Raw genomic sequence first — 13121 nt, 5'->3', positions numbered from 1 at the left:
CGGGTCAACGCTGCCGATGTCGGTTTTTCTTAACGCTCTTGCATTTAAATTAGCAATGTCTCTTCTCACCATTCCTGGGTAAATATAAAGTGTCAATCACCTGTGGTCATACCTCTATACCACGGCCCGTGGCATACGGGTATGTGCCACACATGGCTGTAGGAAAGGGTTTGACGATGTATGCAACAAGATTTTCACACTATTCATGTCATGACCAGACAGTCATATTCGTCAAACACTCTTACCCTCCCATGCCAATTTTGGTCTACACCAAGCTAAGGAGGCGATCACGAGAGCACCCAGACGTAAGCGGCTATATAAATAGGTAGATGGATAGATAGATACGTAGATAGAAACGCTCAAAGTGCCTTGGGTTTTGCTAAGAAATGCTTCGCATTACAAAAAAAGAAACACACATTAACACGCTATCGTTCAGCAGAAATTCCAGTGTCTGTGTCCGGTGTCGTTGGTTGTGAGTGAAAATTTGAGATAGCTTCAAATAAACAAGTAATAAAAATCTTCGGTCTGAGTGGGAATCGAACCCAGGCCTTCGGCGTGGCAAGCAGGTGTTCTACCACAGGGCCACGCCAGTGCTTGAAACTGTTTCAGGAAAAAAACCTTATATGAATGTCATGTAGTGGGAGGAGTCTCCTTGAGACATGTAATATCGCCTGGATAATAATAATAATTGTTGGGGTTTCACGTCCCAAAACCACGATTTGATTATGAAAGACGCCGTAGTGGAGGGCTCCAGAAATTTTTCCCATCTAGTGTTCTTTAACGTGTACCTAAGTCTAAGTGCACGGGCTTCACGCATTTTCGCCTCCATCAAAAATGCGGCCGCCACGGCCGGTATTCAATCCCGCGACCTGTGGGTCAGCAGTCGAGCACCAGAACCACTAGACCACCGTGGCGGGTAATATTGCATGGAAGAAGCATAGCATGGCACCAGACATCAAAACATGCCAACTGCACCATGAGCACATGGTTTAGAGGCCCACACATAACAAAGTGTGTACAGCATAGACCGCTTATAATGTAAGTCGCCGGAGTCGCGAATATCCGCACTATAAGCGGTACTGCACTATAACCAAAACAACCTTCTTGAAAGGCTGCGCGTGTGCAAAACATGACCAACGGGTAGGCGCGCGATTCCGACTATCGAGGCATGTGACTGGGACGTAAGTTCGCGTCTGCTTACATTTGGAAATGTTGAACGGTTAGCGTCCGTGGACCTGCGGTGCTCACATAATGAACGCGGAAAAAATGCGCCGTCACGGGAACTCGCCGCGGTAACACACTGCGCGTACGCGATGTCGAAAACGGTGGCGACCACAAACCGCCACTCGAGTGTTTCACACGCACGCCCGCGTTTTCGTTAAAGATGTAAGTCACCCCTTCTAAATGCAATAATCGCAAAATGTTTCATTGACTCGGCACCAAACTGCAACTTCTGTAGTCCACGGCCGCCGACAGGGCAGCTAGCGCTTGTTAGGCCTAGCGTGCGCGTTGCAACTTGGCATGCCACCGCGAGAAGCTTGCCCTAGGCAACACGGAGATCGGGCGTAGAAGAGATCGCACTCGCGAGCTAAACCGAGGGCATCACGCGTGAAACGCAGTTGCGGTTCGCGGTCGGGAGAACAGCCGCGGCAACTATTCTGAAAAAGTCTCCCTAGCTTGTAAGTTCGCCTGTTGGTGGCAAAAGCGAAAGCTCAGTCGCATCTCAAAGCATAGGCCTCCCAAGCTCGGCCAGGGGGCGCTGCGTCGCACGCGTTTCGCCACCTTTCTTGCAAAATCCGGTCGCTTCTCTCCCCGCATCTGCCTTTTGACAGCGCTGTCTCAGCACGCGCTGTTGTCTGCTCGCCGTGCACGTGCAGCTTCAAGTGTCGCTTGCTCTGAAGGTTTAGAAAGATCCCATAGATGGAAAAAACGTTTTCATGGTGGGAATCTCACCAGAGGAGGACGGTTGATCGACCACCTTTTCGGGACCGAGCAGGTCGTCAAGGACGATGCTGTTTGTGCGAGCGCTACGTGTGTGCGGATGCTGAACGGGCACATTTCTTTGACATTAATAAGGAGGTGACTGCGCGAGTTCTGTAATTATGTTACCGGTAAGACGCACATTCGTTGCGGCAGTCGTGTCTACTCGGAGCTATCAGCAAACATCTAGCACGCTTTCGCGTGCGTTTTCTATTGATAACTTTTCGATTGCTTGGATGCCAAGTTTGTTGTGAGGCTTTAAATTTATTATGAGCTTAGTGTGAAGAGCATAAATTTATATCTGCCCTGTTGAGTCACTGGCTGCATCGCAATGCGCAGTGTTCAGTTTCGTGGGAGTTTCACTTTTGCCGAGGTTTGCATCGGATGACAACAACTTTGGATCGCAAGTTTAATGCCACCTTGGATTTTTTTAGAGCTCCCTTTGACAGCATAATGATACGCGCAAAAAAATAAATATTTCATGCCCACTTCGACCATGCATGTTTCTTGCAGAGGCGTGTTTCATTTCGAATAATATCGACGCCTGATCACGCACCGTGTTCGCTTATTCGAATGTCGCTTTGGTTGTTTCGACAGCTCGCTTGGCCAGCATCATACCATACAGGGGCGTAGCCAAGGGAGGGGGGGGGGGTGGTGGTGGTAGTTTGGGGGGTTCAAACACTCCCCGAAAATTTTCTTGCGTATATGTACACTCAACAGTACAAACACACGCACGAACATACAGAAAGTATGGTTGGACCCCCCCCCCGAAAAAAATTTCTGGCTACGCCCCTGATACTATACAATACCCACTGGGATCGCGCATGTTTATGATTATGCCGAGATTTGTGCCCGATGATAAGCGCATCTGAATTCGCGAAGCCATCGAAAATTTAATTGTCGCCTTGGCTCTTTTTTCAGCTCGTTTCCAAAGCGGCAACTGTATATTGCCCGCGGCTCACGTACGCGCATGCAAGGCTTTATATTACGTGCCGAACGCATGACATTATTACGAGGCACGCCGTGGTGGGGGACTTCGGATTAATTTCGGCCACCTGGGGTTCTTTAACGTGTACGTAAATCTAAGTATGCCGGTGTTACTGCATTTCGTTCCCATCGAAATGCAGCTGCCGTACGCGTGAATCGAATCCATGACCACGATCTTAGCAGCGCAACACTTCAGCCTGCTAAGCAATCACGGCGTATCGCATGCAAAGCCAATATAAACGCTCAGTGTAAACATGCAGCTTAATTCTGTTTACAGGGAGCCGCGACGGGAAATGTACCGCAATCAGCTCAGGGTACATTATTTAAACTGTGGTGTAATAAGCCCACATGCTCCGCTGCTGTCACATTACAAATGGTTGACTCGGAAAGCCAGCGCGCAATCTCGAAACGCACAGCAGCTGTCTATTTGTTGTAGCTTCGGTTCACAAACGGACTTCTTTTTCAAATGAGCACGATCATCGCGTTTATCCCCATTAATAGTTCGTAATACTGTGTACGACAAAAATTGCTTCAAGGTGACAAGACCGCGAAAGCATCGCGGCGAACTGCCGCCTCTGCTCCTCACACTGCTTGCATTGGAAACTGTAGAACATGACAGGAAGTTTTTGGCTCTTCGTCATTTTTAAACTTTTGTGACAGTTCACAATGCAGCAGGACTGCATGCCTTCTTTCGAGTGCGACGAAGGAACGGCACCCATAGCGTGAAAAATGCGAGATAAAAGCCTAGGGGAGCACGTTCTCCGCGCGCGCAATGGGAAAACCAAGCAAGAGCGACCCGTCCGAGCTACCAGAGCTTTCCCCTCTCTCCACTGGGGCGGCGGACGGCGCTGCGCAAACTTGAGCGTTGGAGGCCTATCGTTACTTGTGGCGGAATCGAGGTTGCACGCGCGTGCGATATCTGCGCTCTACGACGAAGCAACTATTTTTCCGACGGAGACAAACAGCGGTAACACGCTCTTGATGCGGACGCGGGCGCCCCTACGTAGCGGAGCGCGCATGTCAAGCGGCCGGGGCAAAACGCGCATGTCAAAAGGGCAAAGGCTTCTTCGTCGGCCACGCAACCGCTCCCCCTCTTCATACCACGCGCCCGCGCCGGGCTGCTGCCTCCCACCGCCATCGTTTTTTTTTTTTCTTCCTCCGCTCCTTGTTCGTTCGTTCCGCGTCCTCTCCTCCTTTGTAACTCCGTTGCCGCTCTCTCCCCAACCGGCACATCTCCGCTGAGAAGCATGCTCGCTCCCTCGCACCTCTGCGAACGTTCCGGCAGCCGCATTATAACCGGTCTTTCATCTCGGGGGACTGCATAATAAGCACTTCCAAAACTTAATTAGAGCGCAACCACACGACACATTCACACACCCACACACCCAGACATCAACCACGTACAGCGCTCACTTCCGACTGATTTATTCATCGCATGGGCTTGAATATATACATGTGGCATATGCGCGCATTAACATCCGATAAAGCCAGCACACACACAATCAAGACGTACATTTCCTTCCTGTTCCTTCCATCTCACAGTCTAGATCTGATGAAGTGAAATTCACTGGGAAACAGATAGCGACGGGGTGCTTACACAGCGGTCCTTGTCTTTTTCTATGGAAAATGCCTCTAACACTTCACGTGCAGTTTTCCTTGTGCTTCTGCCAAGAATCTTTGTCTCAGAGAATCCTGCGTCACAGCCACATATTATAGCATTCGCAACCAGGTGCGCATATTTGTCATCTCGTTTTATTAATTTTTGGGCGTGTTCCCTTAACCGGTCATTAACACATCTTTCGGTTTGACCGATGTACACCTTGCCGCAGGATAGGGGTATCGAGTACACGACCCCCGTGGAACATTTTACAAAAGACCTCTCATGCTTCTTCTCACAGCCGCGCTTTTTGCTATCGCAAATACATTTGCACAACTTCCCGATTTCCTCGGGCGCCGAAAAGACCATCGGTACACCGTGCCTACCCACGACTTTCTTGAAATTGTGCGAGAGCTTATGGATGTATGGCACAACTTGTGGCCTAATCCTTGAGGGCTGGGTAGCAGTCGTCACTTCCCTTGTTCCACGTTTAAACTTCTGCAGCAGAGACTCAGCAACGGCCGTGATGACCGATCGAGGGAAGCCAGCAGCCTCTAATCGGCTAACTTGATTATGAAAACTACGTTGCATGCTGTGTGGACAGGACCTCCTCAGCGCCGATTCCAAGCAGAGAGAGGCTACGCCCCTCTTGATAATCTATGAGTGGGCAGAGTCGTACGGCAACAGCTCCTTCTTAACACGGGGATGAAAAAACCAGCAAAAGTGCTCATCGTTCCACGTGAGGCTCAAATCTAAAAATTGCTCTTTCTGCTTGGAATCAGCGCTGAGGAGGTCCTGTCCACACAGCATGCAACGTAGTTTTCATAATCAAGTTAGCCGATTAGAGGCTGCTGGCTTCCCTCGATCGGTCACCACGGCCGTTGCTGAGTCTCTGCAGCAGAAGTTTAAACGTGGAACAAGGGAAGCGACGACTGCTACCCAGCCCTCAAGGATGAGGCCACAAGTTGTGCCATACATCTATAAGCTCTCGCACAATTTCAAGAAAGTCGCGGGTAGGCATGGTGTACCGATGGTCTTTTCGGCACCCGAGAAAATCGGGAAGTTGTGCCAACGTATTTGCGATAGCAAAAAGCGCGGCTGCGAGAAGAAGCATGAGAGGCCTTTTGTAAAATGTTCCACGGGGGTCGTGTACTCGATACCCCTATCCTGCGGCAAGGTGTACATCGGTCAAACCGAAAGATGTGTTAATGACCGGTTAAGGGAACACGCCCAAAAATTAATAAAACGAGATGACAAGTATGCGCACGTGGTTGCGCATGCTATAATGTGTGGCTGTGACGCAGGATTCTCCGAGACAAAGATTCTTGGCAGAAGCACAAGGAAAACTGCACGTGAAGTGTTAGAGGCATTTTCCATAGAAAAAGACAAGGACCGCTGTGTAAGCACCCCGTCGCTATCTCTGTTTCCCAGTGAATTTCACTTCATCAGATCTAGACTGTGAGATGGAAGGAACAGGAAGAAAATGTATGTCTTGATGTTGAACAGGAAGGAAATGTATGTCTTGTGTGTTGGCTTTATCGGATGTTAATGCACGCATGTGACACATGTATATATTCAAGCCCGTGCGATGAATAAATCAGTTGGAAGTAAGCGCTGTACGTGGTTGATTTCTGGGTGTGTGGGTGTGTGAATGTGTCGTGTGGTTGCGCTCTAATTAGGTTTTGGAAATGAACTACCAACTAGCCCAACAACAAGATCTTTTAGCATAATAAGCAGTATGCGTATACATGGAGTTCTATGGGAGGGTAAACGGGAGTCAGAAAAACCGCATTATAGCCGGTACTGCACTGTAAGCGGTAACGTTATAAGTAGGGGTGTGCGAATATTCGAAATTTCGAATATTTTTCGAATAGTGTTTGCTATTCGATTCGATTCGCACTGGAATTTTACTATTCGAACTTCCCAAAAACAAATATAGTCAACGTCCGATTGAAAGTGACCCCTTCAGATTTTCAATATGCTTCACCTCATCACACCCCGGTATTGTGGCAAAGCTGCCTTTCAAGCTCAGTTACGGTCGAACTTTGCCAAGAGACGGTCAACGTCCGATTGAAAGTGGTCCCTAGATTTTCTATATGCTTCACCTCATCACACCCCGGTATTGCGGCAAAGCTGCCCTTGAAGCTCTGCTACGGTGGCAAATGTATTAACTCAAGAAAATGCTGGTTCCAACATGGAGATGAAAGATGTGGCAGAGTTGGGGGCTCAATGCTGTTTTGGGCCTGAAATTTGGGCAGAAAGTCCGAAAAATTGGATGCCGAAGCTTTTTAGCATCTAAAATTTCAGATGTTCTTATATATCGACGTCTACGAGGCAGATTTAGAACTCCGGACTTGAAGGGAGCACACCCTTGTCCGCCACATCAGTTGGGTTTCCACAGAAGTTGAAAGAGGAGGAGAGGCTGAGGAAATGGCATCTTTGCGTATCACATGTAAAGTGTTGTCGGCAACACTTTGGTTGCACCAAATCATGTATGTAAATGCAATTCGGCCTCTACATCGCCTTATTCTTGATAAGACAACTATGAAACGCCACCCCGCCAGTGCTTCATCAACCTAGCGAAATGAAACACTTTCATGTTGTTATCTCATAACAATATGCTTAGGAATCCCCTTTAACTTTTTTTCTGCAATTTCACTTCAAAGTATTCGAAAAATATCCTAGAAATATTCGAAAAATATTCGATTCGATTCGCACTCACACTTCAATACAGTCGAGCCCACATATAACGGCCCCACTTAAAACGAACTTCGTATTAAAACGAACGGTACCCGCGTGACCATGGAAATATACATTATTTCAATGGCACAAAATCACACTTACAACGAACGCCTTTGAACCCTGCCGATCGGTTACAGCGAACGGAGTCGGCCGGCGACTGCGGAGACATGATCCTGCCTCCGCAGGCTTCTCGTTGTCGTTCTCCCCGACAGTTTTTTGTTACGCACCCCTCCGTCCTTTGTCCCCCTGCTGCTCCGAGCACCCCGCATCGCCAGTGGGTACGGGGTGCTCACCGACTTCGATATTTCGCGATTCGTTCCGTGTTCTCGCTCATTTTGCACTCCATTCAGCATGCCCTGCACGCGTGCGGAAGGGTAAAAATGGCTTACGCGGAACGAAGTGCGAATTATCGAAGTTGGTGGGGCCGCGCAAGTTCAACTTTTCACGATCCGTCCCGTGTGACAGCAGTTTTCACCCTTCCGCGAACCGGCGCCCCAATGAGATTCTCTGACCGCTGCGCGCATAGGCCACTCTCCCAAGTACAGTGACTCTATCCCAAGGCCGTTCTCCTCTCTTCCCCCTTTATCGCAACTCCTCCGCCTGTCCACGCCGGCTCGAATTCCGAAGTTTCTTTTTCTGGGTAGAAACGAGCTCAGACAGGGCGCAGAGCCGTTCTACGCTTACTTGCTTGTGTGTCACACGTGCGCGTCTTGCTCGTTGTTGGTGTGCGTGTGTGTCAGGATGGCGGACGGGAAGCCCTCCGCGCAAACAGATGGCACGAAGTGAAAAGCGCTGGACATTTCTACCAAGCGAGCCATTCTAAACGAGCTAGCTCAAGGCGCTAAAAACTGTGAGCTGGTTAAGAAGTCCAAGTCAACGATATCAACGATTCTAAAGAACAAGGACAAGATAATCAGTGCCGATGACAACTCGACGGACAGAAAGCGCCTGCGGAGGGCCACCTACGCGGACGTGGAGGAAACGCTTCTGAAATGGTTCGTCGACGCGCGGGCTCGGAACATTCCGATAAGTGGTCCTATGATGCTGGCCAAAGCGAAAGACTTCGCATTTCTGTTGGATTTTCCCGACTTCTGCCCAGGAAATGGCTGGCTACATCGGTTCAAGGTGCGTCATGGCATTGTTTTTAAATCGATTGTCGGTGAGGCGGCCTCGGCCAGCGACCAAGACCTTGCCTCGTGGCTTGAAGCAAATCGAGACACTATTTTAAGCTATGCGGAGCGAGACGTCTATAACGCAGACGAAACTGCGTTATTCTACCAGATGCTGCCAGGAAAAACGCACGCCATGAAAGGCGACACATGTGCTGGCGGCAAGCACAGTAAAGTGCGCGTCACAGCGCTTTTGTGCACTAACATGGATGGCAGTGACCGGCGCGTGCCCTTTGTAATCGGCAAGTCAAAGAAGCCGCGTTGCTTTCGGGGCTATGTGCCTGTGCGTTACAGGAATAGTGCTAAAGCATGGATGACGCGCGATTTATTCGCAGAGTGGCTGAGCGAGTTAGACCGCAACATGCGCAAGCAAGGCAGGCGTGTGCTGCTTGTGGTCGACAATTGCTCCGTGCACCACGTACAAGCCTCTCTCACGGCAGTGACCCTGCTTTTCCTGCCGCCCAACACAACGTCGAAAGTGCAACCGCTTGACTTGGGCATAATCCGCGCGTTTAAGGCTTATTATAGGCGCCGCATTGTGGAGCGCATGGTCATAGCTGTTGACCGGCCGGCAGCCAACCTGCCGCTTCGGGTGTCACTGTACTCAGCTCTGGAGATGGTAAAGGCTTCGTGGGCGGAGGTAACGGCTACATGTGTGCAAAACTGTTTCCGCAAGGCCGGCTTCGCCGACGTCGGAGCCGATGCCGACCCTGAAGCTTCCGAAGAGGACCACTCCGGCAGTGATTTGTGGCAGCGTGTTGTCGACTCCGACATGGGAGGGCGGGACATCTGCTGGGATGATTTCGTTATGGCCGATGATGATGCTGACACCGCGGAACCGTGCACGGATGAGGGCATTGTCAATGAAGTGCACGGCAAGAGCGACTCGGAGGAATCAGATGACGACGACGATGAAACGTTGGAGCCAGCGCCCACAAGCGTGCCTGTAGCAATTGGCTACATAGATAGCCTCAGGCAACTTGTCTATGCCAAGGGCCTCGGCGAGGAGCATGCTGCCGCTTTAAAGGGACACTAAAGGCAAATATTAAGTCGACGTTGATTGTTGAAATAGCGGTCCAGAAACCTCGTAGTGCTGCTTTTGTGCCAAGGAAGTGCTTATTTTGAAATAAAATCACGTTTTTAGTGGTCCGCATCGCGTTAGCGCGCTTCAAATCTCCCGCCTGAAAATACGACTTTCATACGTCACTGCTGCCATGCCCAACGTTGCCCGCTTTTACTGCGCGGCCGCCGACACTAGTAGCAGCCGAGCGGAAGTAGCGGGACCCACAGTAGCAACAACGGGCGCTGCGGCAAAGACTTGCTCGGATGGGCACATTCAAAGCCTTCACCAAGTTGCGGTTGGTCTCGTCCTCAGTACGAAAGGGCAGCGAGCACACACGCAGAGGTTTTGACTGTTTAGCACACTGGCGCAATGGCATGACACTAAGCCACTTCGAGCGTAAGGGTTCATTCCGCGGCACCCAGTGAAAAGACACACCGGTTTCCTTGCTGCAGCACTGGCGTTGTGCACCATTCGGGCATCCGGCAATATCACACGCATGCGGCATTTTGTCGAACTTTCTGTCAGAGCGACTTTCACGAGCGCGCAAAACACGCACGGCAGTACGCGATCCCGAAATTACCACTGAGACGGGTGGCGCAGTTCGGCGAAAACGGAACCTTTGAACCACGCGCGCCGTTCCCCATGGCAACGCCACGGAGGTTTTGTTTTCCATGGATCAAGCGGAAACGAACAAACCGCATTTTATTACGTCTTTTGATGCTCGGAATGTTCTTTTTTTACTGCTGCTAGTTTGATTAATAGTGATTTATTGTAGGCCGACTTCCCTACGTCATCGGGATCACTTCGAAGATGTCCCACTCGTGGCGCTCATCATGTAATACATTTAGCTTAATTTCTCGGTAAGTAGGGCACTGCTGTTGATAATATTGCCGTTTTAGAAGTTGCCATACATTGGGCTTTCACTCTGACATAAATTGTTATTTGCCTTTAGTGTCCCTTTAAATAAACTGAAGACCACCTTTATCGCATCGGCACTCTCGAAGCAGACGTGCATCATGGACTTTTTGCGAAAAAATAAATTTTGGGTTTTCACTTGTAACTTTTTAAAAGCTGTTTTTTCATTTATTACGAACTTCGGGATACAACGAACGGACGCCGCGTCACGCTCAGGTTCGTTATAAACGGGCTTGACTGTATTCGAATTTGCTTCGCACCCAAAATTTTGCTATTCGCACAGCTCTGGTCTGAGCTGTAGTTGTGCAGGTTTTGTGTTGCCTTGCGGACACGTAGTGGGCACTTTGCAACTGCACTTGCATCCCAGGATAGCGGAAATGTAATGCGCACACACGTTCCTTTCCTTGCAGCACTATTCAGGTGTCCACCGAAAAGCGAAGCCAAGCCAGCGATTGAGAAAGCAAAGCAAATGGGGCCCGGCTATGCTATTGTGTTCTACTCTTGAAGGTGAAGCTCAAGGATCTTTCAAGTTTTGGACCACCCAAGAAGTGCCACTTTTCCCACGGAGAGGAAAAGGTTAATGTAAGCCACATTCAGTTTTTCATAGACTTGAACCTGAAATAAGTTAAGGAATAAAAATTCTGTTTGTTTTCCTTAGCTTTCTCCAGTCGATGTGAGGTCGTGTCACGCTGCACAGAAGTCATGCAGATGTACTACATTACTTGGATGACTGCAGCTTGATACTGTCTTAGACTAAGACCTACCAGAGTTTTTCAATCATACCAGTTGCGAAACTGCGTTCCGAAACCCGGACATGCCATTGGCCAATTCTGCAGGAGTTAGCAGATTGTCGCGCCATCTGGGAGCGGCAATACAAAACACTAAAACGCCGTCGCGCCCCTTTTGCAAGCGCCTCTCGCAAGTTGCTAAACAGATTTTCATGCATGGATCCCATGGGGAGTTTCGCAACTCGTATGACTGAAGAACTCTGACACCTACGATGCTGTCCAGCATTGCAACACAGCCATGGAGAAGCCAAATGAGAGGTGATGCCAGAGCCAAACAGGACAGCCAAACGAGCCAATACATAAAGCATCCCACTCACTTGGGCAACAGCTTTGTCTTGGCTTCCAGGATCTTGATCCACTTCTTCAGCTTGTTGATCAGGTTGTGCAGCTTCATTGCTCCTGGTGCACTGCAACATACCAGATGTCGGCGATCCCACATCAATGAGATGTGCAGTGGCTCTCTGCAGATCCCCAGTAACATGCTGGCAACTTCAAATCAGATGTGTCAAGTAGCTGACATCCCTTAATGCTCACAACACATTCAGCCATGTTTTAGTGATTAGAGATGTGCACAGGCTGCAATTTCACGACCCGGCCCGGCCCAGGCCCGATGCTTGCTGGAGGCGGGCCAGCCCGGCCCGATGATGTATAGAGGGCGGGCCGCCCAGGCCCGGCCCAACTCGATCAACAATGCAATAAAGCACATGGCAAGGCAACAGAAAAATGAAAATGTATTTATTAAGAGAACAGAAATATCAAGTTATGTTTTCTTGCAGGCAGCTACGCAGAACATGAGTGAACAAAAAACAAGATAACAAAGTACGTGCCTCATATTCATATCGTGGTCACGGTACATGACACCCCAAAAATTATTGATACATTGTACATGACTCGAGATAAGTGCCCTCCTCTCCCCATTTTTCTTTTATTTTCAATATGTATACTTGAAAAACAAAACATTTACGAAACGTTTGCCAATTCTTTGACTTCTAGTACATGTCTGTGCTGTTCCCTCAGCCCTTAGTGAATTTTAGCTAATTAACCCATATATGGCAACTCAGAAATAATGACAAAACAAATATTTTTTTTCATGAAAAAGTACTTCTACCCTCAAAAGAAAGCACACAAATGAACAAGGACGGCCCGCCCAATGACTTATGCCTGCCAGCACGAGCCCGGTCTGGGCCTGACTAAATTTACGCTGGGCTGCCTGAGCCCGGCTCACGGGCCGGGCCGGACCCGGGCCTTCGGGCGGGCCCAGGCCCGTGCGCACCTCTATTAGTGATTATTAATTTGTACAAGTCCACTTTGAACTAGCTGCTTGATGCCAGTCACTGCTGAGCCAATCAGCGGCACATCGAAGCAGGGCCTGAAATTGTCATATGTACAGTGCTCAAGGTTTGAAGCGCTACATCAAAACCTTTAACATAGTGACTGGTATGTGTGATTGCTCAAGATTAACATGTCATTTGTAACAACACCGACGAGGAAGGGAAACAGCGTAACACGCGACAACACACTCGACCTCGCTTTCATCACAAAAACTACACGAGCCGAAACACTCGAAAACAAGGGCAGCTATCACTACATACTGACCATAACACTACAGGCCAGACGCCTACGCAGGCAGATCGGCACACGTTGGGCTAGTCGGTTCATGTTCACTCAGAAGCCACGGTTGAGGCTATTTCGCGCAAAGAAACAAGGGAAGGGTTAAAGGGTTGTTGTTTCTTTACGTGAAATAGCCACAACCGTGGCTCCTGAATGAGCACATCGGCACAGCCAAATTAACTGACTGGCGAGAAATGAAGGAAACCGAAGAACAGGACGAAGACGCAATCACAAACTTGGAAGACTGGTGCAACAAACTTTGTCGATCC

At 49.3% G+C, this 13121-nt stretch overlaps 1 protein-coding gene across 1 annotated transcript in view; it reads right to left on the bottom strand.

The window, feature by feature from the left end:
* The window catches only part of LOC119384790 (transformation/transcription domain-associated protein-like), a 946434-nt gene that overhangs the window by 89189 nt on the left and 844124 nt on the right, over positions 1-13121 (bottom strand). Inside the window, 1 exon segment of the mRNA XM_049413130.1 lies at positions 11559-11648. Coding sequence (XP_049269087.1) covers positions 11559-11648 — 90 coding nt within the window.

This window comes from Rhipicephalus sanguineus, chromosome 3 (assembly GCF_013339695.2).
Source record: "Rhipicephalus sanguineus isolate Rsan-2018 chromosome 3, BIME_Rsan_1.4, whole genome shotgun sequence".
Lineage (NCBI taxonomy): Eukaryota > Metazoa > Arthropoda > Arachnida > Ixodida > Ixodidae > Rhipicephalus > Rhipicephalus sanguineus.
Note: the sequence above shows the minus strand (reverse complement) of the source record. Positions and strands in the feature narration are given on the sequence as shown.